We start from the raw sequence: 20,418 nt of genomic DNA on the forward strand, positions 1-20,418 counted from the left end.
GGATACATACCATGGGTGAACTTTTGAGACTTTCTTTAATAATTGGACCCCTAATTTGGTCTGGCGTTGACCTTTTGAGTTTATTAAAATTCTGTCCCTCTCAGTATCAGCTGGCTTCACTGTGAGTGACAGCACTGTGGTCTTTCACAAGGAGCATATCCGCACGCAAAGTAGGCTTGTTCAGTGCCAGGAACTACTGTGGCAGTGTGTGCTTTTTCAGACCAAAAACAATTTTTGTTTTGGCAATGTTTGTTATAATAGGGAGGGCCGGCAGCTCCCACACCAATAAGGTTTTACAAAAGCAATGGCAAAAAAATTCACACATTGACCAAACTAAAAAGCTCACTACCAATTTCAGACCTACTGGCTTTGCCAATGCTTGTTTATTTTTGTTTCTCATAATCTTATTAAAACTGGTTACACTGATTTTCCATTATGAATATTTTTGGGAAATGCTAGCATGCATCAACATATGTTACTAAACGATGCTGCAAGGAAATGGTACCTGAAATTTTACAGTAGTTTAGCAAAATGTTTTTTTTTCCCCGATATCATTTTTTTTAATGAAAATTTTTTCTTGAAAGCAAAGAATCGTCAATCTTGCTTTCAAGCGTCTGTAAATATTTGCATCAAATCAGAGAGCATTCTGGGAGCATTATACATATTGCAAAACTATTGACAACGTGTGTACACATTTTTACACTGAAACCACTGTCGGTTGTGCAGTCAGAGCTTAGAACATTTACCTAGAGCGCTCACCCTAATAATAAAGGCTTTCCATTAATGAACCATGAATAAAGGTTTGAACAGCATTAACCTATGGAAAAAAATATTGCCTTAACTGTAGACAGTGCCCTTCCTTGATCCATAATGTGGTACTAAAAATTGGCAGCCAAAGGGTTTGTGATGTAGGGGGTCGGACCTACTTGTCCCAAGGACAAAATACACATGAAAACTTGTTGCCCTTGACCCCAAACTATATGCTCCGGGCGTCGGGCTATAGGAATTCCACATCCCTGTTCTGGGTGATGCTTTTTGAACTGTGATCTTTCCTTGCTTGGCAGTCAGTGGAGGGTTTTGTGACCTGCATGAAGCAGTCTCGGCACTGAGGATGAAAGATGAACCAGGCCGTCAGGGTCTGTACTCTCTGGCGTGTTAATAGTTCCTTATTTGGGAGGCTGGTATTGGTGGCATTCCAGTATTTGAGTCTAGAAATTTGCGTGCATTCCAGTCGAGGCAGTTCTCAGACAAATGACTTTGGCATCTGAGGTTAGAGAGCAGTCTTCACTAGAAGCTGCGCAAGGGGCAGGGAGACCAGTGAGAGAAAGCACTCTGTAGGGTAGCATGTAGTTAAGCCTCTCTAGTCCTGAGTTTAAGACAGTGTTTGCTGTAATTTACAGACCCTTTGTCCAACAGGAATCAGTTTGTACCAGAGGCTGCTTAGTGAAGCAGATTTGCTTTGACGTCTCCCTAAATCTGTACTGCTTGTGTTTCTAGAAACAGATCCAGAGCCTTAATAAGATGTGCAGTAGCCTTCTGGAGAAGATCAACAAAGAAGAACGGGAGTCGGAGAGTGGTGGTGAGTCTAGCAGATGATGGGACTATTGCGTGTTTCCTGCACTCTTAATCTAGTCTATATGGTACCAAGCTTGGAACTTCCTCTGGCACCAGACAGGATTCTTTCACGTTTGATGTGGAAATCCACTTCCATGCTCTTCTGACACGGTCTGTTCTGTGGATACGAAGTTCTAGGGAACAATCTATTTTAATTTATTTTACTGTGGATATTTATGCTGTGCAATCCTCGTCTCAAGGGCCAGCAAAATACTTGCATAGCACAATGATTATGTTCCTGATGTTCTCAAAAAGCTGGTTACGGGAGCATGGATGAACATTTATAAAAGGTCCTTCAGTAAGACAAGAGTGTGGACAGAAGTTGCATTCAGATTAAGCTGACCTATTCTCCCTTCCCAGACTTTTGAACTCCTTCCAGATGCTGGTGGTATCTGACTCTAGACCACAGGTATCCAAGCAACCTTCCCAGATCCTTCAACATGGTAGGAAAAGCAGCGATGTTTGTGAATGAAATATGAAGAGGTTTTGAGGAATGACCAGGTCATTAGAAATGAGAATGTTGAAAGATGTGACGTGGTGGTGCAGCAGAGGATTTCTGAGGGAGATTTGAGAAGTTGTAGCATGGGATGGAGATCTTCTTGATAAAGAAGTATTCGATATTTATGTATTTTTCGGCAGAATGCGGGGTGGTGACCAGGTTTATGTATGTTTAACTGCATTGATCAGTGCTTTGTTTTTATTATGCGTTTCTGAGATGGGCAGCTTGTAGCAGTCAGAATTTCCTTTACAGCTTGAAACGTTGGAGGTGGAATGAGTAGTTTTAAGTTAAGGAGATCTTCAAGGGGAGATGTGTGGGGCTGTATTTCTTCTAAAGTTTTCCTAATAGCAGTTTGCTATCATTTAGTTCTCTTGCCTACCAGTGAGTGATGGAATTTTGTTTTATCTTTTTTGGTCTAATTATTGTATGGCATTCAGGAAGGACCTCGAGAACGGAGTTAAAACTTTTCCGTAACATGTCTACAACGTTTGTCTGCTTTTAGAGTAGTAGATTGTTTTTCAAGTTCCTGGAGGTGATTGTCATGGGTTTCTGCTCCTTTTTGGTAGGGTCTTAACATGACAGTATGAAAGGGGATGCAAGGTGGTAGGTCCAATTTATAGAGCGATGTTGTAGTCGAGTAAGAACGGGAAAAGTTAAGAGGAGGAGGTCCAGGTTGTTGACAAGGTTGTGGTGGTTGCAGTTATATAGGAGGTGAGGTTTAGAAAGAATGATAGTTCCACTTAAGATTCCTCATGAATCTGATCTGGTGATGTCACCATGTTAGGTGGTGGTAGTGTCCAAGTTGGATGTTGCGTTAGTAAAGTTATAGCAGTTAAGGTTTTTGTCATCTGCCAGGGGGTGGAGATGAGATGAAAGATAATGGAGCGAAAGGAAAAGACCTGCAAGTGAGCATTCAAAACTGGATAATGTAGGAGGGGTGGTGCAAGGGGGTGATATGGAAGAAAGATAATTTTTTTCCTGATGGCGAGGCTGCCACCAGTTTTGTGAAAGTGTATGTGGTGGGCAATGTTGAAGCTGTCTGAGAAGAGTTTAAAGATGTGTCATTGTGGTGCGAGGTGAGTCTCCATGATCAACAGAGCATTTAGAATACGGTGCGATATGAGATCGTATTTGTCAGAAGTGTTTTATGTGCATTTAGGAGCATGAAATAGACAGATGGGTTCTGGCAAGGGGTGATTGATGATTTTAAACAGGTTTGCAGTACTGGGGTCTGGCTTACAACTATTGTACGACTTTATCAGGGGCTCACCACACGAGCTGCCATTATTTCTCTGCCTATTCTTTGCGCTGGAAGTCCTGAAGTATGCAACTGTGAAGCAGATTGAGTAAAGCACATGCCGTTAGAGGACCAACCACAGATGGCAGGAAGTTTATATGAAAACTGCAAATTACAGCTATAGCTATTTCCGAAAAATGTTCATTTTTTCATTGCAGCCCAAATGATGGTGTTGGTCCAGTGAAAGAAGGGAAGCTTTCAGAATTGGTGCTTTTTTACTTTCAAAAACAGAGCTGGCCCAAGACAACCAATCTCTAAAACCCTTAAAGTTGAGACTGGAATGGTGGAGTGGAGAGCAGAATTTACTACCCCATTTATTTATGGTGTTCTCTCCTGCATTGTTTAGTTTGTAGAGACAGAGCCTTAGAACAGCGTTTGCCATCGAGGTGAGATCCCTGAAACTCTAACTTGCCTTAGAATCCACATATTTACAAGGGTTCCAGCAGAACCTGTTCTCTAGCATGTCCTGAGCCATCATAGTAGGGTCCCTGAACTCTCCAAACTGTCTTAGAATCCATATGTTTACAAGGGTCCCAGCAGAACCTGTTCTCTAGCATGTCCTGAGCCATCATAGTAGGGTCCCTGAACTCTCCAACTTGTCTTAGAAGCCACGCGTTTATACTGATGAGTTTACCGCATGTTCTCCACACTCCCCAACTGGGTCTGTTCCCTAGCGCTGGAGACGTTGAATATCCTATGGTACCCGGGTATTATATATGGTACATTTAAATGTGTGTATTATGTCCCCCCAATGCAGGATGTCCTTTGTATTGAGACTTTCACTTGCAAAGCACATAGGACTGCCTACTTTCTGTGCTTTTCCTGGTTGTATGGGAATGTTGTGTTAGATTGTTAAAAATCCATTATGTGTTTAAGAATGCAACAAGCAATCTTGCAGGGATGAGGCTTTATCAAGCAGCCTCTTACTTTTAATTCTAGCATTCAGGCCCCAGAGATTTTAGAATATATATATACGCAGGCGGGTGCTTCTCAGTGCGGGGATGTACCCGCATCTCAATTAACGCTGCAACTCTCCTCCTCACAATAGACTTCTCTGGAGAAAGAAAGCACTCACGGGGGGCCGTTTCCGTGATTTTATTAACCGGAAACTTTTACACGTTAACAAAAACAAACAGACTCGTTTCGGTAACAACCTTTCTCTATGTTTACCGAAGCGCCAACGAGCCATGATTTTAAACATCAGTCAATTACATAGACATCAAAAAGGGACTGTCGAAAATAACGAAGTTCCTTCGCATTTCCTCCACATAGTTTGCGCCATCTTGAAATGTCTAATAAATATACAACTCAAGAAGCTGTAGTACTCAAACATATGAGTGCAAAACAAATACATCAAAGGTAATATATTAAACCAATTAAACCCTCTAATGGGTGATGTGTATAAACTGGCGCCATCTCACAAAAAAATTCAATTGTTTTTTAAAATAACCAAAATTTAAGAACTCACAACATAAAGCCCTGTATGGGCAAACCCTTGGTGAAAATTGACACTAGTTGATAAAAGATATGATCATGCCTCAAGCAGCCTCATTATATGTCCTACTTCATCTTATATAAATCTTCACAATTGTTTACAAATATATACAAATATTTACAAATGGGCTATAGCTACATATATATACTGTTATTACATCCTATTTATTCCCACAGAAAACACATTTGAATGAAAATATTGCGTTTAAAAACACTTTGCATTTAAAATAAAAGTCACAGATATACATTGGAACGCAGTTAGAATAGTACGTTGCACAATAGAGTCGGGGTTCCGTCCTCTTACCATCCTCTCTAATTTATACCTGGGAGTTGGAGGTAAACTGGTGTTGGAGCCGGCCTCGTGGCGTGGTCCTGTTCCCCCTCGCTAAGCCGCACGAGGTCCCATGCACCTCGGGGCTCCTCCATTTTGGACTGTACGTGACTCTACGTAACCACCTACGTGACCCCGCTCCACCCGGCCTCGGTCCCAGCGAGGCCCGACATCAGGGCGCCAACCCCTGGTCAGGGGGATACCACGTGAACACCTCCCCACTCCCGGCGGAGGGCAGTATCGATGGGACCCCCAACCGTCCTTCCACACCTAGGCGCGATCGCCCCACAGCTCTCTTGGGCCTGGCGCCTCTCCTGCTGGGCGTCTGGCCGCTCCTGATCCGGCCTCTCCGCCCCCCCGGGCGCAAGGGTCCGGACATCAAAGGGCTCCAGACCTATATCTGGGGCGACCCGGCGACAAGACGGTAGTTGTATCCCGGAGTCCAGAGCCCTGCTGATCGGATCGCGGCTGACCCTACGGAGAAAGACTCATCCTGGAACTACACTCTGAGCCCTGCTGACGACGTCGCGGCTCCATCGTGCTTAAAAGACCTTCACGAACCTTAGGGGCCCTGCTGACCTCGTCGCGGCTCGACCCAAGCGGAACTACCACCCGAGCCCTGCAGACGCCGTCGCGGCTCCCCACGTCCGAGCTGCTTTGAGACCAGCACGCAAGGTCTGGCTCAGAGCCTCCCCGTACCAGGCTGGTACTAAGACTGTCCCGCTACCCTACCCCCACAAAGACATTGAGACTCTTCTGGATCACTCGATCCCCCTGTAAATATATTGAATGTGCTACCATTGATAAAGTACCAAGATAAGCAACTGATACGGAGTCCTGTGTAGTGGTGTTACTGGGCCTAGTACGATCACAGGAGAAGGACCTCTCCTAGGAGGCTTCTCGGCGGCGCTCGGCTATAACTTTGCGGTAGGAAGGTGCCCCGGAGTAGTCCCCCCGACTCCCCGGTGGTCCTCCCTCCAACATTTGGTGGCAGCGGTGGGATCCGAGCCAGACGCAATCGTACAGGCAAGTAACTCACCCACTACCTAACCAGACGGAAAGAAGGGAACCATGAACGGCCAAGAAGCAACCGTGGCCGCAACCTTGCAACCGGAAAGGCTGGAAGAATACACCCCCAAAGAACTGAAACAATTCTGCAAGGACAAAGGGATCCCAACCACAGGATTGGGCACCAAGGAAGAGATGCAGAAAGCCCTGAAAGCCTGGGCAGAATCCGAGACCACTCCACCCCGAGCCGAAGGGACCTCGGCCCGGGACGGAAACCGGCCACCGACCATGACCCCGACAGATGGGGGGCGAAGCATCCCGGAAGCCGGCCTATCCCACGAAGAAATGCAAGAACGGGAGAGGGTCCGGACACACGAAATGGACCTCGCACGACTCCGGCTGGACGGTGAACTCCTGCTGGCGGAGAAGAAACTAGCCTTGGAGCAGCTACGGCTGCAGGAGGAAATCGAAGAAAAGAAACGGCATCGAGAACTAGAAGAGAAACGGCTAACCCTCGAGCACGAGAGGGGCCTCAAGGAACTCGAACTAAAATCCAAAACGGGGGAGACCAGCACCCCAGGGGCACGGGACGCTCTGCCACTGACCGAACCAAAGGTTCATATCCCCAAGGATGTCGTCAAGGAATACTACAAAAACGACGACATCCAGCAGTGGTTCTGAGCCTACGAGGTAGCCATGACCTCCCATCGGGTACCCCGGAAGGATTGGGGTGCCGGCCTATGGGGGAGGTTCCTCAGCGAGGGCCGGGAAACCCTGCTGCAACTCCCCGACGCGGTGATGACATCATACGACCACATGAAAGAAGCCCTACTCACACGCAACGGACTATCAGCCGAGATGTACCGGCAGCGCTTCCGGGACTGCAAGAAGCTCCCCGGTACCACATGGGTCGAATACGTGGACTTCTTCAGCCGGGCCTTTGAAGGGTGGATAAAAGGGAGCAAGGTCACCTCGTACAACGAACTGTTCGACCTCATTGTCTGGGAGCACCTCGCCAACAACTGCTTTGTGGAACTAAAGCAACACCTCCTGGACAGTAAGCTGACCGAGCCCCGGAAGCTCGCCGCCGAAGCCGACCGATGGGTCAACACCCGGGTCCCCCGGAACCCCGTGGGGGACTACCAACGGAGTACCACGGGACCTCCTCGCCAGCGGGGCGGAGGAGAGGGGTCCCACCGCAGTCGAGAATTCCCGGCCGGGCCGCCCAGAAGCCTGCCACGAGGCCAAGCCGCCAACCACACGTCCTCGACCCTGGTCCGAAGAGGGACCCCCATCGCCAGGCCTGGACCCCGACCAACAGTGACCTGCTTCGGCTGCCAACAGACAGGCCACTATGCGAGCGACCCGGCCTGCCCCGTGAACCGACGGAACGGGGCCGCTGGGCCCCCTCCCCGACAAATAGCCGCCGCAGCCCTGGGGGAAGGAGAGGAAGAGGAGGAAAACCGCGAGGGCGGGTCCCCCGAGTGGGAACCAGCTGCCATGTCCCTCGTATGCCTGGGCCCCCGAGAAATGGTGCCCCGAGCTGCCATCCCAAGCAACACCCAGAAGTACCAGCAGTGGGTCACCATCAATGGACAACGGGCCGAAGCCCTCCGGGACACTGGGGCCAGTGTGACCGCTGTCCGCTGCCACCTGGTGACCCCCGAACAAATCCTGCCGCATGTCCTATGCCCTGTCCGGACCGCGGACATCACCGAAAGCATGTGCCGGATGGCCAGGATCCCCTTCGAGTGGGGAGGAGTGTCAGGCACTCTAAAAGTAACTGTCCGCGACGACGCCCCGGTGGACTGCCTCCTGGGGAACGACCTAGAGAGCTCCCCCTGGGCCCAGGTGGAGCGCCGAGAACATCTGGGGATGCTAGGGCTGCCCGAGTGGGCCTGCGCCACCACCCGGTCCATGACCGCCCAACCAGCCGCTGCCGCGGCCCCCGACGAACCTACGGGTCAAGAACTGCCACCCTCATCCGGCACGGAGGAACCTGACGATGAGGCCGGACCCTCCGAACTTTCCCCCGACGAGGCCGCCTCCCTCAGCGAGAGCCCCGAGCTGGCCCAGTGGCGCCACGACGGGGGCCCCACCCGCGAACAATTCCAGCAAGAGCAGAAGGCCTGCCCGTCCCTCGAGGGGGCCCGACAGCAAGCGGCCGCCCAGGCCTCGGGATACCCCACGGGAACCCACTGGATCTATTGGGACAATGACTTATTGTATAGCGAGCAGAAAGTCGCCGAGCTAGGAGCCGTCCGGGTTTTGGTGGTTCCCCTCCGATTCCGAGAGTTCCTCCTGAACCTGGCGCATGACGTGCCCCTCGCCGGACACCTCGGGCGAGACAAAACTTACAGACGCCTAGTGACCCATTTCTACTGGCCCCGAATGCGGAGAGACGTGGACCACCACTGCCGGTCCTGCCCGACCTGCCAAGCTAGCGGAAAGACTGGGGGACGAGTCAAGGCCCCCCTCCAACCGTTTCCAGCCGTCCACACCCCGTTCGAACGAGTAGGGATCGACATCGTGGGGCCCCTCGACCCCCGAACCGCCCTGGGACACCGCTTCATCCTGGTACTGGTCGACCACGCCACCCGATACCCCGAGGCCATCCCACTCCGCACTGTGACAGCTCCAGTTGTGGGCCGGGCCCTGATGGGCATCTTCTCCAGGGTGGGGTTCCCCCGAGAAGTGGTGAGCGACAGGGGTACGAACTTTATTTCGAGGTACATGAGATCCCTCTGGCAACAATGTGGGGTCACCTACAAATTCACCACCCCTTACCACCCCCAGGGGAACGGACTGGTCGAGCGGTTCAACGGAACCTTGAAGGGGATGATCAAGGGCCTGGAGGAGCCCCTGAGGAGGAGATGGGACGTCCTGCTGCCCTGCCTCCTGTTCGCCTATGGAGAGGTACCACAGAAATCCCTGGGCTTCAGCCCCTTCGAACTATTGTATGGGCACCCCGTCCGAGGGCCCCTCAGCCTGGTCAAAGAGGGCTGGGAGGCGAACGTCCAAGATGCCCCCCCCCCCCCCCCCCCCCGACGTCTACCGGTACCTCCTGACCCTGCGGAACCAGACTCGGAAGTTCCGGGCCCTGGCAGAAGCCAACCTCGAAGCCCGCCAAGAAGACATGAAACGCTGGTATGACGAAAATGCCTCGACCATCGAGTTCGAGCCGGGCCAGCAAGTCTGGGTCATGTCGCCCGTGGACCCCTGCGCCCTGCAGGACAAGTGGACCGGGCCCTTCAAGGTGGTCGAGAGGATGAGCCCCGTCACCTACCTGGTCGACATAGAGTCCCCGAGGAACCCCCTCCGGGTCCTACACGCCAACCGGCTCAAGCCCCACTTTGCCCGAACTGAACTAAGCCTGCTGCTGGCTACCGACGATGGGGGCGAAAGCGACTCCGAGCCCCTACCAGACCTCCTGGGGTCCTCGGGCCAAGACGGCTCCTTGGAGGGCGTCCACCTCTCCGCCACCCTGACACCAGAACAGCGCCATGACTGCCGGAAGCTGCTGCAACCCTTCGCTGCCCTCTTCTCTCTCACGCCCGGGGTGACCCCCTGGTGCGTCCACGACGTGGACACCGGGGACAGCCCCCCTGTGCGACACCGCGCCTACAGAGTACCCGACCGAGTCCGAGCCTGCATACAGACCGAGGTCTCCAAGATGCTCGCCCTCGGAGTCATCGAGCCATCCGACAGCCCGTGGGCCAGCCCTGTGGTCTTGGTGCCGACGGCCGCCGCCCCCGGCACCCCCCCGGAACTCAGATTTTGTGTAGACTACCGGGGCCTGAACGCAGTCACCAAGACCGACGCCCACCCCCTGCCACGGGCAGACGAGCTGATCGATCGCTTAGGGGCCGCCCGCTACCTAAGCACCTTTGATCTCACCGCTGGGTACTGGCAGATCAAGCTCACCCCCGGCGCCCAGGAACGATCCGCTTTTTCCACCCCCGATGGGCACTACCACTTTCGGGTGATGCCCTTCGGCATGAAGAACGCCCCAGCGACCTTCCAGAGGCTGGTGAACAAGGTCCTGGCCGGGCTAGAAGCTTTCAGCGCGGCCTACCTCGACGACATTGCCGTCTTCAGCAACCACTGGGCCGCGCACCTAGGACACCTCGGAGAAGTCCTGGCCGCTCTCCAAAGGGCCGGGCTCACGATTAAGGCCAGCAAGTGCCAGATCGGTCAAGGATCTGTGACCTATCTGGGCCACCAGGTGGGGAGTGGCCAGGTGGCGCCCCTCCAGTTAAAGGTCGATGCCATCCAGGCGTGGGAGCCCCCCGCAACCCAAACCGCTGTCCGGGCCTTCTTAGGCCTCACAGGCTACTACCGGCGATTTATTAAGGATTATGGCAGTATTGTGGGGCCCCTCACAGAGCTCACTTCCAAGAAACAGCCCAAGGCGGTGCACTGGACGCCCCGCTGTCAGACCGCTTTTGAAGCCCTCAAGGCGGCCATGTGTGCTGCCCCTGTGCTACAGGCCCCTGACTACAGTAAGGAATTTGTGGTTCAGACCGATGCCTCGGAGTACGGGGTCGGGGCGGTCCTCTCACAGATGGACACCGAGGGCCACGACCGACCTGTGGCCTTCATCAGCCGCCGACTGCTGGCACGAGAACAGAGGTGGAGCACCATCGAGCGGGAAGCCTTCGCCGTGGTATGGGCTCTCAAGAAGCTCCGGCACTACCTTTTCGGCACCCACTTCAGAGTCCAAACTGACCACCGGCCCTTGCGGTGGCTAATGCAAATGCGGGGCGAGAACCCCAAGTTGTTGCGATGGTCCATCTCGCTGCAAGGGATGGACTTCACCGTGGAGCACCGGCCCGGCAACGACCACGCCAATGCCGACGGCCTGTCCAGATTCTTCCGCCTCGGCGAGGAGAATCCCCAAGGAGATGGGTGACTCTCCCTGCCTTCAGCTGGGGGGGACGCGTGTTGGAGCCGGCCTCGTGGCGTGGTCCTGTTCCCCCTCGCTAAGCCGCACGAGGTCCCATGCACCTCGAGGCTCCTCCATTTTGGACTGTACGTGACTCTACGTAACCACCTACGTGACCCCGCCCCACCCGGCCTCTGTCCCAGCGAGGCCCGACATCAGGGCGCCAACCCCTGGTCAGGGGGATACCACGTGAACACCTCCCCACTCCCGGTGGAGGGCAGTATCGATGGGACCCCCAACCGTCCTTCCACACCTAGGCGCGATCGCCCCACAGCTCTCTTGGGCCTGGCGCCTCTCCTACTGGGCGTCTGGCCGCTCCCGATCCGGCCTCTCCGCCCCCACGGGCGCAAGGGTCTGGACATCAAAGGGCTCCAGACCTATATCTGGGGCGACAAGACGGTAGTTGTATCCCGGAGTCCAGAGCCCTGCTGATCGGATCGCGGCTGACCCTACGGAGAAAGACTCATCCTGGAATTACACTCTGAGCCCTGCTGACGACGTCGCGGCTCCATCGTGCTTAAAAGACCTTCACGAACCTTTGGGGCCCTGCTGATGCTGTCGCGGCCCGACCTTGTTGAACTTACCATCAGAGCCCAGCTGACCTCGTCGCGGCTCGACCGAAGCGGACCTACCACCGGAGCCCTGCAGACGCCGTCGCGGCTCCCCACGTCCGAGCTGCTTTGAGACCAGCACGCAAGGTCTGGCGCAGAGCCTCCCCGTACCAGGCTGGTACTAAGACTGTCCCGCTACCCTACCCCCACAAAGACATTGAGACTCTTCTGGATCACTCGATCCCCCTGTAAATATATGGAATGTGCTACCATTGATAAAGTACCAAGATAAGCAACTGATACGGAGTCCTGTGTAGTGGTGTTACTGGGCCTAGTACGATCACAGGAGAAGGACCTCTCCTAGGAGGCTTCTCGGCAGCGCTCGGCTATAACTTTGCGGTAGGAAGGTGCCCCGGAGTAGTCCCCCCGACTCCCCGGTGGTCCTCCCTCCAACAACTGGTTACTCACTACCTTGGTCCCTTGAGCTGACGAAATGCAATTGGGAGACAAAACCGAACGCGGCACCGCTCTCTGCTCCTTTTGGATTCCATATGTGTGTGCTGCACAAAAGAGTGCTCACTGTTGTGTGCGGCTGTCCTTTTGGGCATACCACTGGCCCCCACAACCTGTGCCACCATATTGAACTGCTGCGTGAAACTGAAACACTGCATTTGACCAAATAACATGACCTATCAATTGTGGAGCTATGTAACATTGGTTTAGGGTGTTTGGTTCTCCTGCTTTGGTAGATCTTGAATGCTCTTGTGAAGTCCCTTGTCTACAGAAACTGTCACGCGTAGGACAACATAGGCCATAGTGTTCAACATTCAACAGAAAAATAGCACCTGCAGACAGCGAAGGAGCGTAAAATGCTATTAGGGCTGCAATACTGCCCCGGAATGTGCTTGGAAGTTCTGTGTTTTTAAAAATGTTTGTGTGTAAAGTATTTGATTTACTTGCAATGCGAAAAATTAGGAATTGGCTAGACATCAATTTATTAAATGTTTTCTAAAGTGTTGTGGTCCAAGCACATCAGTGGCAAACAACATTAACCTGATTTTCCAGTTACTGTGCAGTAACCTCTGACTGCCATGAGATCCCAAGAAAAGGGCTTGCATCCAGCCCCTTGACGGCCCACCGGTGCTAACAAGAAAACATATCCTTCCCATGGCAGCAATACTCACTCACTTATTACATTTCAATTCTTCAGCCTTTAAAAAGTGTACAGAGCGAGATAGCCTTTAGTGACATGAAAAAGCCAAAAAAGACCTTTTCTGCTGAAACTAATAGCAAAGCACATCCTAGTGTTTCTTCTCCCACCACCTGTTGAAATGCAACCATGATCTGCCCTCTCACTTCGCTCCCCTCCTCTCACTCTGTCCCATGGGTCACTCATCGTCTTCCAGAAGGATATGAACCTGGCAGTCACGGAACCCCAGCCTGAAGCACTTTGTGATCTAAGACTCGTATCCCCAGACCAGTGCACCCTTTTTCTAGCTCATTACCTAGTTCTGGTATTTCAATATGCTATGTTCAACTCTACACTCACTTGTGTTCTTTTAGTATTACATCACCCAGATCTTTTCTCAAAACACTATTCTAATGTACTGTCCTCTGTATACACTTTCTTGTTGATTTTCATTGCTGGATGCCACATTAATGCTAGTGATTACAGAGAATCTTCTGCCAGAGAAGCTAAAGCTGCGTCCCTGTAACACTTTGTCTCTAGTGCTGGTTATTTCATTAATCTCCGCTATCTGTTTGAACTTCCAGTCTGAAAATGAGTTCGCAACAGCCTCCCTAGCCTTAAAGTTTCATCCTAGAAGGCCACCTCCCTCTGGAATCTATCCGCGCATACGATTCTAAATAAAGTGGAGAAAATAATTGCATGGTCGCCAATGGTTTTCAAAGTTATTTGGAGTTTCTACAATGATATTGGTGATTAAACTAACAATGTAGTTACTTGTTTAAGTAGAAATTCGTGCATGGGTTTGTGTATTTTTCATATTCCCGGAGGTTTGTTCAGGGTGGTGATATACCGGTCTCTGCTCGAGGGAGGTCCTCAATACTGATGCTGTTTCAGTTTCTTTCCTCTGGGTGATCGCACGCCTTTGGCTAGTTGTCTTATTTGCTTTTTTGGTTTTGTTTTCATTCTGTAGGGTTGCGCCAGAGTAAGCCCACGTTTAACCCTGCAGACACCAGTGCGTTGGTGGCTGCAGTGACCTTTGGAAAGGGCCTTTCAAACCGCCGTCCAACTGGCCCGGGAGGGCCCAGTGTTGGGGGCCAGCCTGGCTCCGGTGGAATGATGAGCGGTGGCCCAAACTTGCAGCAGGTGCAGATCTCCATGGGCCAAAACCAGCAGCAGATGGCAGGGGTGGGCATGTCTCAACCTGGCCAGCCAGGTACGTAATACAGTTGAGCTTGGGTGTATGATGCTCAGGAATTTTGAAGGTGATGCTTGGTGGTCTACTTTTGATGCTGACGGAGAGACCAGGATGGAAGCTAGATGGACCAGGGAGTCCTGGGTGGTCCAAGGCTGTGAGAAGGGACAGCATTGTTCATTATACATGGGGCTGCATTGCTAGTCCTTTTTTGGCCATTTTTGCTGTTGTTTGATTTTTTGCTAGTCCTGCTTGTTTCAGCATGGGTCTCTTATGGGTGTTCAGGTTTCTCATATGTCCATGTAGTGGTTAGTTCAAGAATAATCTTTGGGTGCACTAGCACCCAAACATGATTCCTAAACTGCGTCAAATGCTTCAATAAGGAAATGTTTTTACAAAAAACGAATAATATTTTACCAACATATTTTGTGTGTGTCAGGAACCTGTTCTAGACCATTGAAGATGTCAGCCAGATAGCCAGAACTTTCTGGGCTTTAAAGTCAACCTTTGTTTTTACTCGAATTAAGTGGCAAACAAAAGTGGCTGACAGCATTCAATGCTTGCAAGAGTTGTAAACCTAAAATTCGGAAATCCAGATCAGTTGGTTGGATGAATGAGAAAGGAAGACAGTCGAATGAGACTCCTCTTGCCACAGTGTCATTAGATGAGGACAACTGGCTTGAGTAGCATACCCTCTAGGGTCGGGCCCGAGTCATAGGGGTACTAACCAGAGGGGACCCCCTTTGATTAGTGCGCTTTTGTCATCCTATATCCCTTATAGGAGTTTAGGATCTTCTAATGCAGGTCTCCTGAAGGTCCCGCGCATCTAACGATTTAATGCAGGTCTCCTGAAGGTCCCGCGCATCCAAAGCTCTAGATAGGGTAAACAATCATTCTCCTGTCTGTACCCCAAACTATGGAACTCTGTGCCAATGGAAAGAAGAATGAGATTAAATTTAGAAAAATGCTCACAATATGGCTTTACCCTTATTAGTTTATCCAGGTTATATCTCCATATGATTAAAGATGTACACTTGACTCACCTAGCACTGGGAATCCTGTGAGTAGCTACGCGCTTTATAAATCCGCATAAGATAAGATTGCCAGTATCTTACAACATTTGATTAAAAAAGGCAAACGCTGTGACCTCATTATCCTTCACAATTAATAAACATCAATCCAAAGCCGTCCCCCGCACCAGGTGTTACTGCTGAATATCTAATTCACATTATGGTCCACACACATCTTAGTTTCATGCATTTGGTGATTCTTTAATGCCCAGCCAAACCTATGGTGGCAAGTTACCCGTTGACATATCTATCAACATTAAGGGCTCCTTTGCCACAATTGGATGCACTTTTGTGCTTTTGCAACGCCAGTCTAATCCTTCGAGTATTTCTGATATCAGTTCACAAAGACCAACCACTTCCATAAAGCGCATTCCAGCTACAATGATGGGCTGCGATTTGATTATCCGTCCCTTTCAGAGTCAAAGTGCTGATTGGGTGGTGCACTGAGGCCTGCCTTTCTTTCACATCTGCTGCTGGCGTTTCGTTTGTAAAGACACACTGCTTCCTTTGTTCTTGAGATACAGTCTGCATGCAATCCTTCTACTCTGCCCAGCCACGTACATAACCTTGACCAAGACCAAGAGTCCATGTGCTGTGTCCTGTAGATTCTCTGAAGTCAAGAGCCTGCCTAGACACGCACTGCATCAGAAGACCTCTCTGCAACTTCCCAAAGCTTCCCAGGGTGATCCATACCCTTGTTCAACTCAGCCTGCCACAGCTGGAAAATGAAAAGGAAAAATGAAGATAATGGTAAAATTCCCCCCAAAAAAGGGAAAGCCTTTTTGAAAGAAAGGGTTTGGCATCTACTGTTCAGACTGGGAGAGCCATATGTGTAACACACAACAAGAAGCTACCCTGGCTAGGTGTCTGATTCTTAAAGAAGGTAGAGGCACACTATGCCAATTACCTATGTGCTGTTGGGCATCTCAAAAAAATGTAAGGACTGTCCTCCCACACCCAGGTGTCATGCTTCATCATCGGTAGTCCTCGCTCTCGATTTGATAGAGAGCGGACCTTCACCTGTAGACCGAGAGGCACTTCTACAACTAAGTGGGGGCCCTTGCTAAGAAAGTGAGTGAGTGATATAAAAAATCGATGCAGATGCTACATGAAAACTTTAATTGCTCAGAATCTGCTCAATATTGAAACTAATAGAGGGGATTTGGGGGATTAGTGCCCCATCAGTGTCACCAACATGTTTCTGCCATCGTGGCCAGGAGGGTCCATGGCATTGATGCTCCTACGTCTTTCCTCGTTGCTTCCGCGATGCTCCTACGATCCGTCGGGGAAGCAACGCGTACAGATCGTAGGAGCATCGCGAGGGACGCACCTTGAGGCAAGTGTGACTACAGGAGTTCCTCATATCCTCCCTGTGTGATGTGCCTACACTAATCTCATAGTAGAGTCTGACAAAGGTCAACCTACTCAAGAGGATTCATCTTAGTCTCTTAGAGACTAGATAGGAACCCATTCTCTCATGTCCTGATGAATGCCGTTGACCCTCCTGGCCACGATGGCAGGTGAAGGCCTGCTCTCTATGTTTTTTTAGATGCCCAACAGCACATAGGTAATTGGCATAGTGTGCCTCTACCTTCTTTAAGAATCAGACACCTAGCCAGGGTAGCCTCCTGTTGTGTGTTACATGTCACTTGGAGGCCAGCTTACCCTGACTGCCCTGTAGCCTCTTGTATCCTCCCCTTTTTGAATATTAGGTTTATTGTGCATATAAGAGCCATATGTGTCTCATACAAACCTCCATGTCGAACTAGAAACATGACCTCGATGACCTGGAGCCACAGTTCACAACATTCTCATGAGGGTAGCGCTGGAATGAAACATTTGATTTACCTAAAATAATACTGAGATATATTTGTAAGTAGAATGTTTGCAAGTGTCTGCATCTTCGTCAGCATGTCACATGTCTATACCTAAAATTGGCAGTAGCCTGTGAAAGAGGATACATGTTGTAGATGATGCCACAACAAAATGGTGGAGTCCTGAAGATAACCTTATAATTTACATAGCAGGTCAAAAACGTCATCTGCATCATTGCGAACAGACTTCTTTATGAGAACACAGCTATTGGTGCGATACTGGATTCATTAGAATTCACAGCCCATTAATATTCTGTTTGTCTCCTGGCTGTTGGTGTTTTGTTTACACACTTTCTTTGACTTACTGGTATTTACCTTGTGTAAACAAAAGGGATCCTGAGCACCTTTTTGCTACATTATTTAATGTGTATATGGACGTATAAATAAAGGTTTTTACCACAACCACTAGACTAGATTTAAAAGCAATTGTGTATCCAGTGAGAGGCTAGTTTGTGATAATGACCATCGTTTGCATTCAACTGTGTAATCTGTTATAAACGAAAAGTAATGATTCACTTTTGAAAAGTCACTGATTCTATTATAATTGCATTTATCATTGAGACCTTCAGTAAAATCAGATTTCCACATCGATCAGTCTATTGCTTTCTCCATCTTGTTTCCACTTCCACAATTATTATTTCAACAGTTTGGAATGTATTCCCAGTATGTAGCAGTAGCATGGCGCTTCAAGTAGAGGATTTAATGTTATACAATAATTTCATGCAGCCGTCGCGCACAGTGCGCGTTAGGAATCCGTCTGGCTGGGCTCCTTTTCCTCTCACCCAGATATGTGGATTTTACAGCTCCAAAAGAAGCAACTTTTGTAAGATTGTTTCCACAGCTTTGTATCTTTCAGTGACGTCCGGCATTAATATCTGTTAAAACAGCTGAACACTGATCTGTCCTCTCAAGGTGGCAAATCAATCTGTAGCTGGCATCCGTGTGGAGACTGATACAGTTCCTGTAGACGTTCTCATAGTTTATTACTAGACCAGCCCTCTGCTTACGCCCTCCTGGGGGGGTTTCAGCTTACTCAAAGACCACTTCAGAGCCCACCATTGATGATCAGAAGTATCCAGTGATGTGACTCTTCACAATTCAGTTTCTTTCTAGGAAAAAATCCTTTATATCCACCTAAACTGTATTCCTTTATTTTGTCTGGAGGAAGTGTTTCTGTACAGCCTCCTAAAGATGTAATTATGTTTTTTGCCTCTAGGAAAGATGGTGAGCAATATAAAAACCAACATCAAGTCCGCATCTATGCACCCCTACCAGCGATAAGATGGACGCTCCCCTCAGTTACTCTCTCCCGGTGACCTACAGAACTCGAAGTCCCAGAAGTGGAGTCCTATTACAGCTCTGAAGCAAGGTGCAGGAGGGAGACATGACTGATCTAGGAAGGACTCCACCAGAGGTCTAGTAATTCTGAAGATCAGTCCTGTATTTGAAGATGCGGATCCTTCTTCTCACCGTGCAGTGTGGAGGGAGAGGCTCCTGCAAAGAAGTGCCTTCCTCTGCCCATTCCAGAGGGCTTGAACTGATCAAACTCTCTATGGATCATCGAACAGGTCCCACATACTCAACAGTATTCCAGTGCACTGCCAGCATTTCACAGGGTTTGTGTAAAACAGTTAATTTTGTTAAACAGAAGATTATAAAGATTGCAAACAGATTGTAAACTTGGATTTAATTTTAAGGCAGAATTCAATGCCTAACGCCACTGCCACTTCACCTGGGAGGATGATGGCTCAGCACACGCTCTTGATTGACAAGTCTGTTCATGGGCGCTCCTCCACCTCAGAGCCTGTGGTGGGGGACAAGGGAAGCAAAGCAACTGTCTAGTGGGCGATGGGCTTGGGAGTGAAGTGGAGCAGAAATCTGACAGCAAGTTCACTACCAATTTCTTTTTCACTGCTATGGGGCTTAGCACAGATGCTGGGTTCTTAATATAAAGTGGGAAATGTTTCCTTGATCTCACACCCAAACTGAATTGTGTAGTTAAAGAAATATATACTTAAAAAGTATTCCAAGCACACAGGCTTTATATGTTGTGATTCACAACGCTGCACATTTCTAAAGACCATTACATGTCATGGAACTTGGTGCTTTATTCAAGAAGAAACGAGGAGTAGACTTGGTTAGTGACCTTTTGCAGATATCAACTTGCGGCTCCTAAATGTAAAAGGAAGGGCTGACTGATCAGACTTACCTAGGATCCTAGGATTATATGGTAAAGTGTGTGACAGTCCGGGCAGCAAAGAGGAGGGACCCTATTCTTGGTGGTCGCAAGACATTGCCAGTTGGTTGGCGTTCATCCCACAAGTTGACTCACCATTTCCAGAAAGTTGCCTTCCTTATGTGCCGAGGATGAGTGAACTATTGTTGGTTTGCGGAGCCGAAGTGAACACAGGCAAATGTTTCACTTGGTGTGAGGTGTTCATGGATGTGCACACCTGTGTCCAAGTGTACAAAAGTTTGTGCATAACTGTATCTGTAGATATGTTGCTCACTTTATTTTAGTTTTGAGTGGGTGGTCTTGATGGGGTAACCTTCCGTGGCAGACAAGTGCCTTTCTTCCCCTTTCTGGCAGCAATCCAAGAGCTGGGCAAATACCAGGAGCATCTTGCGTCCCCTTTCCTGGCATACCTGGGTTTCTTCCAGCAGAATAGTGCCCATTCCAGGCACTGTTGGCCACATCTTATGTAATGCTTACCCTGGCATAATGATTGTCTGTGCTATATTTTGGGCTTACAATACTAATTATTGCATCCCAGAGAATAATATTGTCCATCCCTGACATATTTTGAGCACCCCAATACAATTGTGCCCCCCCTCGTTCATAAGAGTAGCCACCTTGGGCATGTCGGCGGCCCCCATTTACATATTGTAAGTATACCTGGCATAATGCTGGCCCTGGAATATTTTTGGCATCCGTGCTCTTAAGGTGGCCATCCTTGGCTTGTGATGATAATACATCAACATGTGAGACAGTCTGTGAAGCTGTTGTAAATATGATGTTTGATGACCAATCCTGTATTTACTAAAAGTCAAAAATGGAATTTCAAGGAATAAAACCGAAACATGACTAGCTATTCTTTCGGGAAGTGTGTTTGCTTACCCAAAATTAAAATGTCCTGTTCGATGGCAACATGCATATTTTCAGAAACTGATAAGCCATTTACTCATAACACGTTTATATTTTAATTTGATGTTTGAGTGATTATTCATAGAGAGTTGGGGCAGTTAATCCTGATGCTCTTTCCTTGGTGCTCCAATGGCTGTTAATTCATTATTCACTTTTAGGCTGCTCATACCAACCACTCTTTTGTAACATAGCTTGTGGTAATCCTGTCT

At 49.5% G+C, this 20,418-nt stretch overlaps 1 protein-coding gene across 2 annotated transcripts in view; it reads left to right on the plus strand.

Annotated features, from left to right (window-relative positions):
• The window catches only part of MED8 (mediator complex subunit 8), a 56,902-nt gene extending 36,748 nt beyond the window's left edge, over nucleotides 1-20,154 (plus strand). For both annotated transcript variants that reach the window (XM_085602969.1, XM_085602968.1), the window contains exons 5-7: nucleotides 1,498-1,579; nucleotides 13,899-14,141; nucleotides 18,281-20,154. In XM_085602969.1, the coding sequence (XP_085459095.1) occupies nucleotides 1,498-1,579; nucleotides 13,899-14,141; nucleotides 18,281-18,345 (390 nt within the window). In that variant the 3' untranslated portion in view covers nucleotides 18,346-20,154. The remainder of the gene's footprint in view (nucleotides 1-1,497; nucleotides 1,580-13,898; nucleotides 14,142-18,280) is intronic.
• Nucleotides 20,155-20,418: the final 264 nt, after the last annotated feature.

This window comes from Triturus cristatus, chromosome 4_2, assembly GCF_964204655.1.
Source record: "Triturus cristatus chromosome 4_2, aTriCri1.1, whole genome shotgun sequence".
NCBI lineage: Eukaryota > Metazoa > Chordata > Amphibia > Caudata > Salamandridae > Triturus > Triturus cristatus.